A 13,619-nucleotide genomic window follows, 5' to 3' on the forward strand; every position below is an offset into this window, starting at 1 on the left:
ACTGAACGTGCCATTGACATTCCTTCATGTAGCACCTGTTGTACCTTCGATACCATCTCGAGGAAGGCGGCTTTGTGAAAATCTCAGTCTTTAGAGATAAAATAGCTGCAGGCCAGAGAACAAAAGAACAAAAATGCAACACACAAAACGGAAAACTTCATTTAATCTGTCAAGTACAACAGAAGAGATTAAATGAAGAAATCTATAAACTAGTTGCTAATAATATCATGGCCTGAGTTGTCTACACCTTCTCTCAGCAGAGACTCCTCACTAACACTCACCTGTATAATCTAAAACTGTGCAACAGAAACACTAGAAAGGGCCTTTGTTTAAGAAAATATCATTCAGGTCTGTGAAGGGCCTGTACTCCACCCGAGGCAAGCGCAAACAGTAATCTTGTGACTGTATGTCTACTTCCTCACACATGCATCCGGACTCAATGTTAGGCTAAGGAAAAGTGTCACTCCTGGTCATATCGCATGTTGGGGAGGGAAAAACCTGACAACACAAAAAAAGATAAAAAAAAACAACTGGAAAAACAGAATAACAACTGGAGCCCTGGTACTAGTCCACCGTCTACCATGACCATTCAGGCGCAATGTTGAATACGCCAGTGGAGAGAGTGAGTTTAAGCAGAGACAGGAATTTTGCAGAACGAAGCACGCATTTCCATAGTGACGCAGCTGTGGCAGATGTCAACACATGGGCTTAGGGTTGTTTTAACGAGAGGTGCGCAAGCCTGCAAAACTCGACAAAAGGAACACAATGGCCTCAACATTCATACATAAATACATACTTAAGAGTCTATGCTTAACATTCAACATCATTTATATTCAAACAGTTGCCTTACTGAACATAAATGTCCAGATAGTAACCAGTTTTAATAATTCATAAGCTTTTACAGTCATTTATCAATTTTAGTAAGTACATTTTCCTTTGCAAAGCAGCAGTGTGTCTATATACTCTTTAAATACTAGAATAAAAAAATGGCCAATAACAAAATCTGACTCCTTAATCTGGTTAATAACCAGCATTTTGTCTAGTAAAGTATAAAGGGAGTGAACTGACTCACAGATCCCATCAGCAAGCAGAGTGGCTTGCTTATGACAAACATGAATAATGTTTCCTTCGGACAATCAAGGCACAGACATCTCCAATCAGTGATCACTAATCACGGGCAATCTCCTTGTTCTACAAGATCAAACTCTTTGCTTCTACCGAAATGTCTGCACTCCAAGGAAACAACATGATGCACACGATGTCAAAAGGTAGACAGACAGACAGACAGACAGACACCTGGCTAGACTGTAGATGCCTACACACCGCCAGAGAAGTGGGGCAACGTTATTTATTAATGTAATTCCAGATGTCTTTTCTGACCTGGATTGGCTTTATAAAGGCACATTATCAATATAGTGGGGTTGTGTAAAATTAATGCTCTTGTGTTCTTCGAGAATAATTCTTTACATTTAATCTATATTAATGAATGCAAGAAATAAGCTTTCAATCCTGGTGCACAAGTCATGTATTCAGCCACCATCGCAGCGCCACTTTTCAGTGAAATAGTGAATAGTCGTACTGCTGCTCTACATGTCATTAAAAACACAGCACGGCTACTCCCCGGGCTACTGATGCAACAGCAAAAACACAATCTGCTGCTTTAATCCTTTAAGTTTGATTAGTTTTATACTCCCTAAAGGGCTTATTTTAAAACCAAATCACTATTTAACAGGAAGGTGTAACAGAATGGCCGCTAGCGCTGCTAGCCGGTTTCGCCGAAACTCTCCGGGATGACATAGCCCAAGTCATGGGAACACTATGTCGCAGCTATTAATACGGCCTTTTAACGCCCTAAATGCGGTGTCGCCGGAAAGGCTTCCACGGCATCAGTGCATCAACACGGGGGAAAAAAAAAACAAAAAAAACGCAACAGCAGCGAGTGACATGAAAATGCCACGGCGTACTCACACGGCAGGCACCCAGTGCTCTGGCTCTGCTGCATTCCCGTCCCTGTCGCTCACCCACCGGCCACACAGAGACAGGCACACGGGGCTCGCTAGCTAGCAAAACCCTGCAGCCTATACCAGCGGTGCCTGTAAATACCGAGTATATACACGTCCACGGGAGCTGTGAATCACGTCCGTGTCGTCCGCTTGCCTCCTGCTAACCTACATTCCATCTTGTACCGTTGATTATTACCGACTGCAGCGCATAACTTACAAAAAAAAAAAAAAAAAAAAAAAAAAAAACGAGAACGCCCAGGTCCGTTATCGGACACGCAGCCAAACCAGGTCGATGCTAAAGCTAACGATCACTGACCCATTATCCCGTCTTATCTGCACAGCCGCGGCTAAACGTTGTCAAGCCATGGATCAAGTGTGAAGCATCGCCCACAGATACAAGCAGTGACAACAGAAATAACCCGTAGCGCCAATCGCTCCTTCTTCGCTAGCGTAAGCGGATACGCTTCATCGGCAGACATCAAATTGGGCTTACATACAAATACATGAGTGTAGAGTGGCGCGATTTCATCACCTGCTCACCGTGAAAGCATTTGTCCAATGTTCTGCGGGGTTGTACATTGTCGATTTTGAAGCAAAAAATGGCAATAAGCTTATCAGAGTAATGTGCGTCCGATAATGGACGCATAAGGGTTGCATCGGCACTAAGCAGACTAGCTACGTAGCTAAGCTAGCTAACGTTAGCAGCTAGCTCTCTGCGACACGATTTGTAAGAGCTGGTTGGAAGCGCAAGCTAATGCAAGCGGCCCCGTCGTGCTCCGACACAGACCGGCACCAACCAGTGCTGCCGTGACCAAGACTAAACCGAACAGCTTCAGTAAAACCCCAGAACAATGTTTGTACACGTTAAGTTAATCAAAGCATCGCTCACCAGCTCTAGGCATCCACCCTCTTGACAGCGAATTCCCTGTCTGTGCGAGCGCCGTCAAGACAACGTCAATAAAAACGCGCGCTTCCGGTAAAACTTTCATAATAAAAGCGACGTTGTGTAAATAACATAGTTCACTAAAACAACTACATGTCTGTGTAAATGTGTAGTTTTAAATTACACAAGGCTGTTTTTACATGTCACTTTTTGTGATTTCCAAATATAATTTCGATATAATTTCTTGTTATGTGTTTAAGACAATGCAAAATACAGTGAAGGTAGTGAACATGTGGACATAGTTGGGTACAGGGTATATCACAATATATTTAGTGATTTTTTTTTGGTGTTCCTACGTGAAGAAGCAGTTTGTAACCACGACCATATGTAGAGTAAACTATGCAGATTGGCTGGATGCTTGAGTTTTGATTGTCATGCTTATGTGCCAGTGTGAATTTAGATTTGTTCTTCAGTTTACATAACACATATTTTCATGTCGAATACATCCGAGCATTTGTTTTTGTTCTTGTGGTTCATATTTTCACCAGTGTGACTATGGTTAAAAGAATTCAAGCTACACGATAAGGTGTTGTCGCCCTCTAATGTCTGATAAAGAATAATACATCACGGGCTTTACATTCATGTGTTTTAGGAAACTGCCACTTGGGGGCGTTGAGGTCCAATAATTCCTAAAGTTGCAGCAAAGTAGTTGAAGCTTAATGGATGAGACTTGTCCAGGTACCAGTGTGCACAGAGACCTGAACATGCTCATGTTTCCTTTCACTTTAATACTCAGTAATTTCATTATTCTTGAAAACATTGTGTTACAGTATGTTGTCTAATAAGTGTGCAGGTGCTGGACCTCAGAATGACAGAATATAATGTGAGTTATGGAGGACAAGAACATTTTTATTTAGTTTTTCATGCATAGAGAAGTAAATCAACACTAATAAAGTAATGATAATAATCTCACCAAAAAGATGACACCACAAGGAGATGATGAAATGATTCCTTCTAATGTAGACTGTTAATTTATGGATTTCATCAATCAGTGCAACAGCAGAATGAACTGCAGACTAAGTACTGCCTGCTCCGTCTGAGGACCGGATCAGCACTTTGAACTGCATGGCACTGTGTTGCTGTACTGGTGAGCCTCCCCTGCCAACGAGCACTGTAACTCCACCGGACAGTGTGGAGGTGTGACATGCACGAGCCCTGGATATTGTGTGTCTCATGTAGGAGGGGCGAGTGTGGCTCTGTCGACCGGGCGCCCTTCAAAAAGCTTTCCCTCCGACCTGCTCGGTCCCACTCAGCCAGGGTAGTTGAGCACAGCTTAGCACGGCAAGCCCCCACTCAGGACAGCATGGGACTCACTCAGGACCCCAACTTCCAGAAGCTGCAGGACTGGTACACAGCCCACGCCTTGAACCTCAACCTGAGGCACATGTTTGAGGCTGACAAGGAGAGATTCAACAAGCTCAGGTATGCATCCTGTTAAAACATTTATTTTGCATGGATCTATAACTCTGCAGCTTCATTCCTTAACAATGACAGCTAGCCCAGACTGATGTTGTGTGATTGGAGATTGCGCCAGACTTTGAAAATCCGAGTCAGTGCATTGTGTCTTTCAATCTGCACAGCCTCACACTGAAAACTGAGGATGGAGACATTCTTCTGGATTACTCCAAGAATCTCATCACAAATGATGTCGTGAAGATGTTGGTTGAACTGGTAATTTAGTTTTCATCTGGTTGATCTCTGGCTTTTGATGTGATTAATTCTTCCCCAATAATCATCCCCTTTCAGCATTTATCTGATTCAGCTATTACCTTGACTTGAACTGGATTCTTTTAAAGGGTAGTAATCATTTCAAATGTGACCACCATACAATTATAGATATGTATCTGATTTTACAGCATTAACATTTATTGTTGTCTTCAGGCCAAGTCAAGAGGCATTGAAGCTGCCAGAGAGAAGATGTTCTCAGGACAGAAGATCAACTTCACTGAGGTTCTCACTGTTGATCACTGTTCAGCTACGACATAATTTTTGCACATATGCTTGTTTTCCGTTTGTTAAAACAGCAGTTAAGACAAATCAGCGGTAAAAGTCTCAAATCTACAGAGCTGAGTGTAAGTGCTCGTGTTAACGTTTGTCTCCTGATGCTGTGGGCGCGAAGGGCCGTGCTGTGCTCCATGTGGCTCTGAGGAACCGTTCCAACACTCCCATCGTGGTCGACGGCAAGGATGTAATGCCAGACGTCAACAAAGTCCTGGAGAAGATGAAGGGCTTCTGTCACGTGAGTGAATGCGTCACTGTGTTGGTTGCGTAGTCCTGCTCCTGAAAGTTTGTTGCAGTCATTCTTTGATCCGCTCAGATGATGATTTGCGTCTGTGTGTCTGTGTGCAGAGAGTTCGCAGCGGCGAGTGGAAGGGCTACACGGGAAAGGCCATCACAGACGTTGTTAATGTCGGAATTGGAGGATCTGACCTTGTGAGCACATTTTAAAGAAAGATATAGATATATATACAGTAAATAAAAATCACTGAGTGTTACTTAGCTGTTTAAGGAATAGAGATACCTGCCTCTCAATGGATTTGCTTACTTTGAATTGACTTGAGCTGTAGGGCCCGCTGATGGTGACCGAGGCCCTGAAGCCGTACTCCAAAGGCGGACCCCGTGTGTGGTTTGTGTCCAACATCGATGGAACCCACATTGCCAAAACCCTTGCACAGCTCAACGCTGAGACAACCCTCTTCATCGTTGCATCCAAGGTATCTTTTTGAAACTGCACCAGAGCAGCATCACACAGCTGAAGGAAAGGGGCCTTCTGCTTCCAGTTTCATGTTCAAATGTCTTTTCCTGTGGGTAGTAAAGAGTCACTTTGCGACGAAACCTTCTAATTTCTTATTCCTATGAAGATCTGCACCATCACTTTGACTGCATTATATATTGGTACATAGTTTATCATTAATTTTCTCTCTATTTACAGACATTCACCACCCAGGAGACCATCACCAACGCTGAGTCGGCCAAAGCATGGTTCCTCGAGCACGCCAAAGATGTGAGCATGCAGTGGTCCTCGAAAGCGTCGATTTAACAGTGGACTGATTCACATCCTTCTTAATCATGTACTCTGCATGTTTCAACAGAAAGCAGCCGTGGCCAAGCACTTTGTGGCTCTTTCCACCAACGGCGTAAGTCATGCCTAACTTTAACTCTGGGTTAAAGCCTCTTCCTTCGTCCAGGCACATGACCCTAACTGTCCTACGTTTCTCTGCCTCCCCTACAGCCCAAAGTGAAGGACTTCGGCATCGACACAGAGAACATGTTTGAGTTCTGGGATGTGAGTGCTTCTTAAGCTGCTGCTGCTGGTCCACTTTCGTCCCCTGTCTGTGTTGGGGATGTGAACAGCTGCTATAAATAAACTAGACTTTTGACCTGTGAAGTAGGTGGGACAGACGCTCTGGACAGCAGCTGCTGGGTAATCAGAAGCCTCTCTCTTCAGGCTCAGTTATTATTGGTAGTGACCTTCTCTCTCGCAGAGGTTACTGTAAAGGCTGAGTTGCGTCAAAGGTCAGAGAGCTGCATTTAGTAACATTGTTGGTATTTCAAAGGTAACAGCTATAATGTGGTCGTTATGTCACAGAGAAAATATCTGCTAGTACAGGTTAGTTTCTGCACCTAAAACTTGACTTAACTATTGTTAAAGACTTAAAACTAATGCTAATGAAAACATATTTCCCACAATATTGTTTATTTAAGATATAAATATGTTACAAAGCCTGTGTCTCTTTCATTCATACCAGTCATCGGCATTTTGCGTGAGAGGTGCATTTATTTTTATCATTTTGGTAATTTCCTCTTTCAGTGGGTCGGTGGCCGTTTCTCCCTGTGGTCTGCAATTGGAATGGCCATCGCCTTGCACATTGGTATGCACAATGATTTCTTACTATATCAAAACAGCAGATGCCACAATGACATAACAATACCTGAGTCTGGAGCCGTGTTGGCAGCTCTGTGGGGCTGTGCTTTGAGCCCGTGTTCACCATGGTTAGCATTTTAGCAGTGTGTTAGTGTGCTATCATTTGTGCTAGATGCAAAGCTATAGATATTTTAGTACAGACTACATTGGTGGATGACCAACATTGTTATTCCCAGAGTGATGCTGGTTAAAGAGTTAAGAGACCGTACAGTGAATTTAGCAGTTATGCAGAGATTTATGTTGCTGATATAGTTGGGAAGGCAACAATCATTTCAGTCAGATGATCTGATTTGTTTTATTTATCGACCTAACCGATTGTTCGATCTGATCCCCTCAGGCTTCGACAACTTTGAGAAGCTTCTGTCAGGAGCTCACTGGATGGTAGGTTCACCATGATCACATGGACAGCTTCCGTCGCCCAAATCTCTAATATAGAAAAAACAATCAACATGATTCTTCAGGGAGAGTGAACTACATTAATACGTGGAGGTAAATCAGCTTCATTCCCTCCACTGCAGGACAACCACTTCCGCTCCGCTCCTCTGGATAAGAACGCTCCCGTCCTGCTGGCTCTGCTGGGCATCTGGTACATCAACTTCTTCCATGCTGAGACCCACGCCATGCTGCCTTATGATCAGTACATGCACCGCTTCACTGCCTACTTCCAGCAGGTCTGTTTCCACTGTGCAGCAGGTCTCTGAAGTCCCTGTGTTATTGTTTAGGAGTTTGAGTTAACTCGTTGTTGTTTCTTCTTCTGATGGTTACAATGTTCAGTTTATGATGAAACGGTGTCAGAGAGGAAGTAATTCAGTAATTGTATGATAATTTTGGAGGATGAAGTTTGTGGTGCTGTTACACTGGATCGAATGAAACACTACAGTGTTTCTGTTTTAGCCTAGTCCACTGACTGCGAATGAGTTGTCAAAATAATAGAAACAGGTGCTGGCACTCCACAATACAATTTAATCCTACTACAAACCACAGCTGAATAAACAACTCTATCGGTTATTTGAAACAAATGCTGAACACCGTAACCTTCACAATAGCCAAGATTTAGTGCGGGGCTGTCATATTAGAATGCATTCATTTTTACTAGTGTACCTAATTAAGAGGCCGGTGAGTGTGCATGCTGACAGTTATCAATATGGTCCGAAGCAGTGTCTATGTTAACAGTCTGCAACCCATCAGAGAGAACTGAATGACCTTTGATAACATGTTCTTTACTAAAGAGTGTTCATGATCTAGGGGGACATGGAGTCAAATGGAAAGTACATCACTAACCAAGGAGCCCGTGTGAACTACCACACTGGGCCGATCGTCTGGGGAGAGCCAGGAACCAACGGACAGCATGCCTTCTACCAGCTCATCCACCAAGGTAACAGCCCTTGGCATCATTATTCAGCTACAGCAACATACACATGATTCAGTCAGTGTCTAGATTTGATCTTGTCTATGTGGCAGCAGGTCAGCCTCCGGTCATGAACCGTGAAGCTGCAGGGGTTAGTTGCTAATGAAGCCCAAACTCGATTCTTCATTTCAGGAACACGAATGGTGCCATCTGACTTCCTGATCCCGGCTCAGACACAGCACCCCATCAGAGACAACCTGCACCACAAGGTATCATCGGTGTCAAGGAAGTTTCCGTCTAAAGCTGCTTTTTGAATTGGTAGCATGGATTATGCAGATGCGGTGATGTTCGACGCTTCTCTCTTCTGAAATGCCTTAGAACCTGCAGGAAATGGTTTCTGTTTTTGTATTTACAAATGCATACTTAGATTTTTAAACCTTCCCTTAAAGGTAACAGACAGATAATTAAACACCTTTATGTGAAAGGAGGTGAGCACGCATTAATGAATTAAATTCTTCTTTAAAAAGAAAAAAACTGGGGAATCACATTTTTCCAACACCAGAAAACAACTTAAGCCGATCCAGCTCAAAAGAGAGCGACACGCCAACATACTGGAGACAAATTAGACTGCACAGACAGGCTTCCATACGTGACGTCTATGTTGCTCTTGTAGAAAATGCACTTTACAATACTGTGTGTCTGTTTGATGTGGCTCTAGATCTTGTTGGCCAACTTCCTGGCCCAGACAGAAGCCCTGATGAAGGGTAAGACCACAGAGGAGGCCAAGAAGGAGCTGGAGGCGAGCGGCCTGAGCGGGGAGGCTCTGGAGAAAATTCTGCCACACAAAGTAAGTACAAAGAAAGAAAAGAGGAAATACCTGCCACAGCTGTCATGGTAATGGTAGCAAAGTTAAACCTGAACTCAAGGAGAGACATCCCTCACATGTTACTTGTGCAAAACAAATCACTTACCTGGTCTGAGGAAGCGCAGAAAAGCAAACAACACCACTAAGACTTGAGAGCGTGGGAGGTAGTGCCCTCCAGTGACCATGAGTCAACATAGCAATACGTACTCGATTATGAGCATTTATGACAACGGCTTGCATATAAAGCGGATTGTATTATCGCTGCAGGTATTCCAGGGAAACAGACCAACCAACTCAATCATCTTCAAGAAACTGACACCGTACACACTTGGAGCACTTATAGGTGAGAGCAATCCACAGGCTTCATGACTCACTGGTGCTGAAATGAAGTCCATGAATGAACCGGCAAGGTGCTGTTATTGTCATTTAGCAATTTATTATGTTGACTTTATGTCTGTGTTGAACTGATTACAGTTTATTCTGCAGGCTTACTGACAGATACTCACTCCTATTTAAACCAATACAGTTAGATTAGTGTTAGATCATCTTCCCTCGCTGCATTAACTGATATGACTATAGATCAGTCTGCGAGACACATGTTTGAAAATATCTTCATATATAGTTAATTATTAACAACAATAGTGAAATTATTGAGACGGCCCATGTGCTTTGATATCCACATGAGGTTCAGTCAGATCGTTGCTCACTGTTGCATGGTAACCGTCCCTCTGTTCATACCTGGGAGGCCAAACTAAGCGAGCCGGTTACGTTATGAACGGCTCTATTGTGCTGTCTTGAAAATTCCTTTCCCTTTTTGTTGTAGTAACAGTCATTCTCTCCCATTTCGCAGCAATGTATGAGCACAAGATCTTTGTCCAGGGTGTGATGTGGGAGATCAACAGTTTTGACCAGTGGGGGTGAGTTTCTTCCTCCATAACTGCTTGTTAGTGTGACTATAAATTAGAGCATTGCTGAAAAGATGCTCTCCTTCCCCTGTTCCATTGCCAGAGTCGAACTGGGCAAACAGCTCGCGAAGAAGATCGAGCCCGAGCTCAAGGACGCGGCAGTGGTCAGCTCCCACGACTCCTCCACCAACGGACTCATCAACTTCCTCAAGAAGAATTTTGCCTGAGCTGAGTCAGCCCAATAACTTCCACTTTGCTCCACAACATTGTCCGTCTCATCGGCTCAGAAGCGGCGCGGAGTCTCGCAGAGGCAGCTGGTCACTCCCACGCAGCCGAGCTGAAGCACTGTGTATGTTTGTACTCTCGTTATGAATATCGTGACTGTCGGCAGTGCTGCCTTTTCTGTGTATGTTTGTACGTTCACCACCGTGAGAGGAAAAGCTTTTTGTATTAGATTGTTGTGGCAGGATGAGTGAATCACATTCTTATGCTGTCTGTATACTGTGACAAGAAATTTAGTCTCTGAAATAAATATCACACAGTCCCTCTGTTGTTCTTTCATACTGTGTACAAATGCACACGTGTACACTCACTTGCCACACAAGTGAAAAAAAATACATAGTAATTCAGCACTTTGGCATGAAATCTAATATTCATGAAGGTCATGATATTCAGCATGTGTTTAAAATAACTGAGAGAGCTGTTGAATCAACTGTGTTTTCCATTTGGAGGCTGTGGTTTGCAGTACTGTAAAATTGTATTGTGTTGTACCAACACATGTTTCTATTATTTTGACAACCGCCTTTTAGTCAGTGGTTGATTCAGTCCAGTTCAACAGCATCACAAAGCAGCATTCTGCAAATGCTGAATTACCACCTTTCATACTGTTTCAACATGAACTGAACATTAGAACAGACACAAAGGGGGATTTAGTGCAGGAATGCATTTATTTTCACAAGTGTCCCTAATGTTTTGGCAAGTGAGAGGGTTTGAAACCATGTTAGGCTGAGTGCGGTTTAAAAAATAATAATAAAAAAAGAACAACAACACGTCACTAGATGGCATCAGAGTGCCAGATTTATTTACTGGGAGCAAATGAGCCGCCCAGTAATCAACAATTTATTCAGTGGAACAAAGGGTCAGAGGTCAGTCCATCTGTACTGTTCCACCCCTCAAATCCCCAGACTCCACAGCATCCATTTAGAGAGAAAAACAAACAGCTGGACTAAACAGCATCCCGCCTGGCAGACCCGTACTCACAGGCACTATATTTAAACGTTGTTGCTGAATGTTTGAGGAACGTGTACGAAAGTGTGCAGGTGAATTACTCCAATAAAGATAGGATCACTCGTGGTAACGGTCCTGAGAGACAGCATCCCACGCGACGCACCATGACACCGTTGCATGATGCACTAAACAAGTACGAATTAAAAATGTATTTCCCAATGTTTTACTCTCTTCAAACCCACGGCTGGGTACAATTACAGAGTGTGCATGAGGACAAACACAAAGTTAAAAAAGAAACCTAGACCCCCAGACACTGCTGGGTTTTCAGTGCTGTTGCCAGGCAACAATACTTTACTTCAAATCCAACTTGTGCTTTTTATCTCTGACTCTGATACGAGATACAGAAGGAGGTGAGTTTGTCTGAAGAAAGGATCCCTCCTTACTTATCTCCAGGAGGTCTCGAGTTATTAGGGCAACACATTTGCTCCACATAGTTTGTGCAAAATGAGAATTAACCTCTTGAAAACTGTGTCACCTTTCTGAAGGAAACTCATCAGTGGGCTCAGTCGTGGATGCAGCTACGACCATGGATATCTGAGTTACGATTCAACGATTGAAGCCAGGTGCACAAGGTTGTATGAAACCAAACAAGGCAGGCAACATGAGGAAATATCAGAGCTGGGTATGGTTCAGTGGACGGTGGAATCCCGCTGCAGCATGAGAGCATGAAAAAGGTTCTGCGCGCGTTCCTGAGATGTTTGTTGAACAATGCTGCTGCATACCCTCACATTCCATCTCATACTCTATTGCTCGGGCCTGTCAGTCATGTTTTTTTTCTCTCCCCAGCCGATTAAAGAGTTGCCCCTCCGGCTCAATCAGGGTCCCAACCTGCCCCAGTGCAGCGGTTGCCATGACGACGTCACCCCTCCCACCCTCCCCGCCACAATCCCCAAGTTCAAGCCGGTGTCAGGTGTTTCAGGGCTGGAGCACGATTCTTCTGAATGAGCGAAAAGACTCGCAGTTTTCTCCATCGGCGCGTTCTCAACGCATTTGTATTCATCGTGAGCTGCAGTGCTGGAAGCAGTTGGACGGTCAGCATCCCTGCATGTAAAAAAGCTTGGAAAGCCGACCTCGGAGGAGGAGTGTGGCCCCGCAGGTTTTGCAGCCAGTTTTGCTTCCCTCTTGAACTTCGCTGGAATGCTGTTATTGTGCTTGAATTCAACTATCCTCCCCTCCCAGGGACCTTAAGGGAACATATTCTCTAAGGCAAAACATTAGCCCTGCAAGCACATGTCTAAGTTCTAGTGGAAATGACAGCAGTGACAGAGAAACCCTGGAGGATGCAAAAAAAAAAAAAAATGAATCAAGTCAAGCCCAGCTTCATTTTTTCCCACGACTACAGAAGTTATATAAAGCTTAAACTTAAGTACGTGGGCAGAGATCGTCAAACTGCAGCCTAAGAAGCATGCTGGGGTCTCATGAGGCCTCAGGGGGCTTCAGATGACCAATGGCAGCTCAAGCTCCCTGTCTCCTCTACAGTCTTTCTTAAGTCACATTATCTGGACCACATGCGCACAACTGCTTTCTGCTTTCTAACCCTAACCCCACACCCAAAGCTACATGATCAACACCATTATGAAGATTGCAGCCCCAAGGACAAAGTACACTGTGTGATCTTCATCGAAAGCTCAAGGCAAAAATTCTGGCTTTTTCCTAGATACAAAAGTACTTTCAAACATTGTAAATATGTATTTTAATATATGAAAATATGTGCTTACAAGATACATTCCTGAATACTGTCTATGGGATGGCCCTGACCTAGCAGAGCAGTCAGAGGCTGCTCTCGGCGGTTCCTGCCTACCAAACTGCCAGACAGCTGGGCCTGTTTGTCCTCCTGGGAAGCCCCCCGGGTCATTCATCTGGTTTTCTGAGTGTGTGTGTGTGTGTGGGCTTTTGCATACTGAGCACACATTTTAAGACCATTTAAAGATTGCTGCCACTGACGAATCCGCAGGAACACAGATAAACTGACCAACATCTGGATCTTATTCATCACAATGTGGAAGATAAAGAAAAAATAATACTCCCACGCTCATTTCTGCCTCTTTGAGTCTGCTGGAGATACTGTGTAATCACAGTGGCAGTCACGATGACCACTGAAACGTTATTTTTTATTTATTTTTTAAGATCAAGGTTACTTGTGATTGTGCCTGACATATTTGTTGCATGACTGTGTGGTTTTTGTCAGTAGCAGCGTAGCAGCGAGGCCTTTGATTCAGCCTTCAAAGTCTGTTTGATGTACATGAATCAGCATTAGTGAAAAAGGTTGTTTCTCACCAAGAGCAATCCTTGTTTTGATGTTTTTTTTTTTTTTCAAAGAATAAAAATTTAATCCAAACATCC

The 13,619-nt window shown here is 43.7% G+C and overlaps 2 protein-coding genes across 2 annotated transcripts in view; one reads left to right on the forward strand and one right to left on the reverse strand.

The window, feature by feature from the left end:
* Window positions 1-2,953, reverse strand: part of garre1 (granule associated Rac and RHOG effector 1) — a 30,087-nt gene extending 27,134 nt beyond the window's left edge. The window contains exon 1 of the mRNA XM_084541965.1: window positions 2,893-2,953. The gene's annotated coding sequence lies outside the window, so the exon portion shown is untranslated. The remainder of the gene's footprint in view (window positions 1-2,892) is intronic.
* A 482-nt stretch (window positions 2,954-3,435) lies between these two features.
* Window positions 3,436-10,575, forward strand: gpib (glucose-6-phosphate isomerase b). Its single transcript, XM_084541968.1, has 18 exons — window positions 3,436-4,368; window positions 4,527-4,617; window positions 4,828-4,896; window positions 5,066-5,185; window positions 5,296-5,379; window positions 5,514-5,660; window positions 5,879-5,950; window positions 6,039-6,083; window positions 6,179-6,232; window positions 6,758-6,818; window positions 7,209-7,252; window positions 7,390-7,542; window positions 8,117-8,246; window positions 8,412-8,488; window positions 8,938-9,066; window positions 9,352-9,427; window positions 9,935-10,001; window positions 10,093-10,575. The coding sequence occupies exons 1-18, from the start codon at window positions 4,091-4,093 to the stop codon at window positions 10,214-10,216; spliced, it is 1,821 nt and encodes a 606-aa protein (XP_084398094.1). The 5' UTR covers window positions 3,436-4,090; the 3' UTR covers window positions 10,217-10,575.
* The last annotated feature ends 3,044 nt before the right edge of the window (window positions 10,576-13,619 follow it).

Source organism: Chelon labrosus (assembly GCF_963514085.1).
Source record: "Chelon labrosus genome assembly, chromosome: 3".
Taxonomy (NCBI): domain Eukaryota; kingdom Metazoa; phylum Chordata; class Actinopteri; order Mugiliformes; family Mugilidae; genus Chelon; species Chelon labrosus.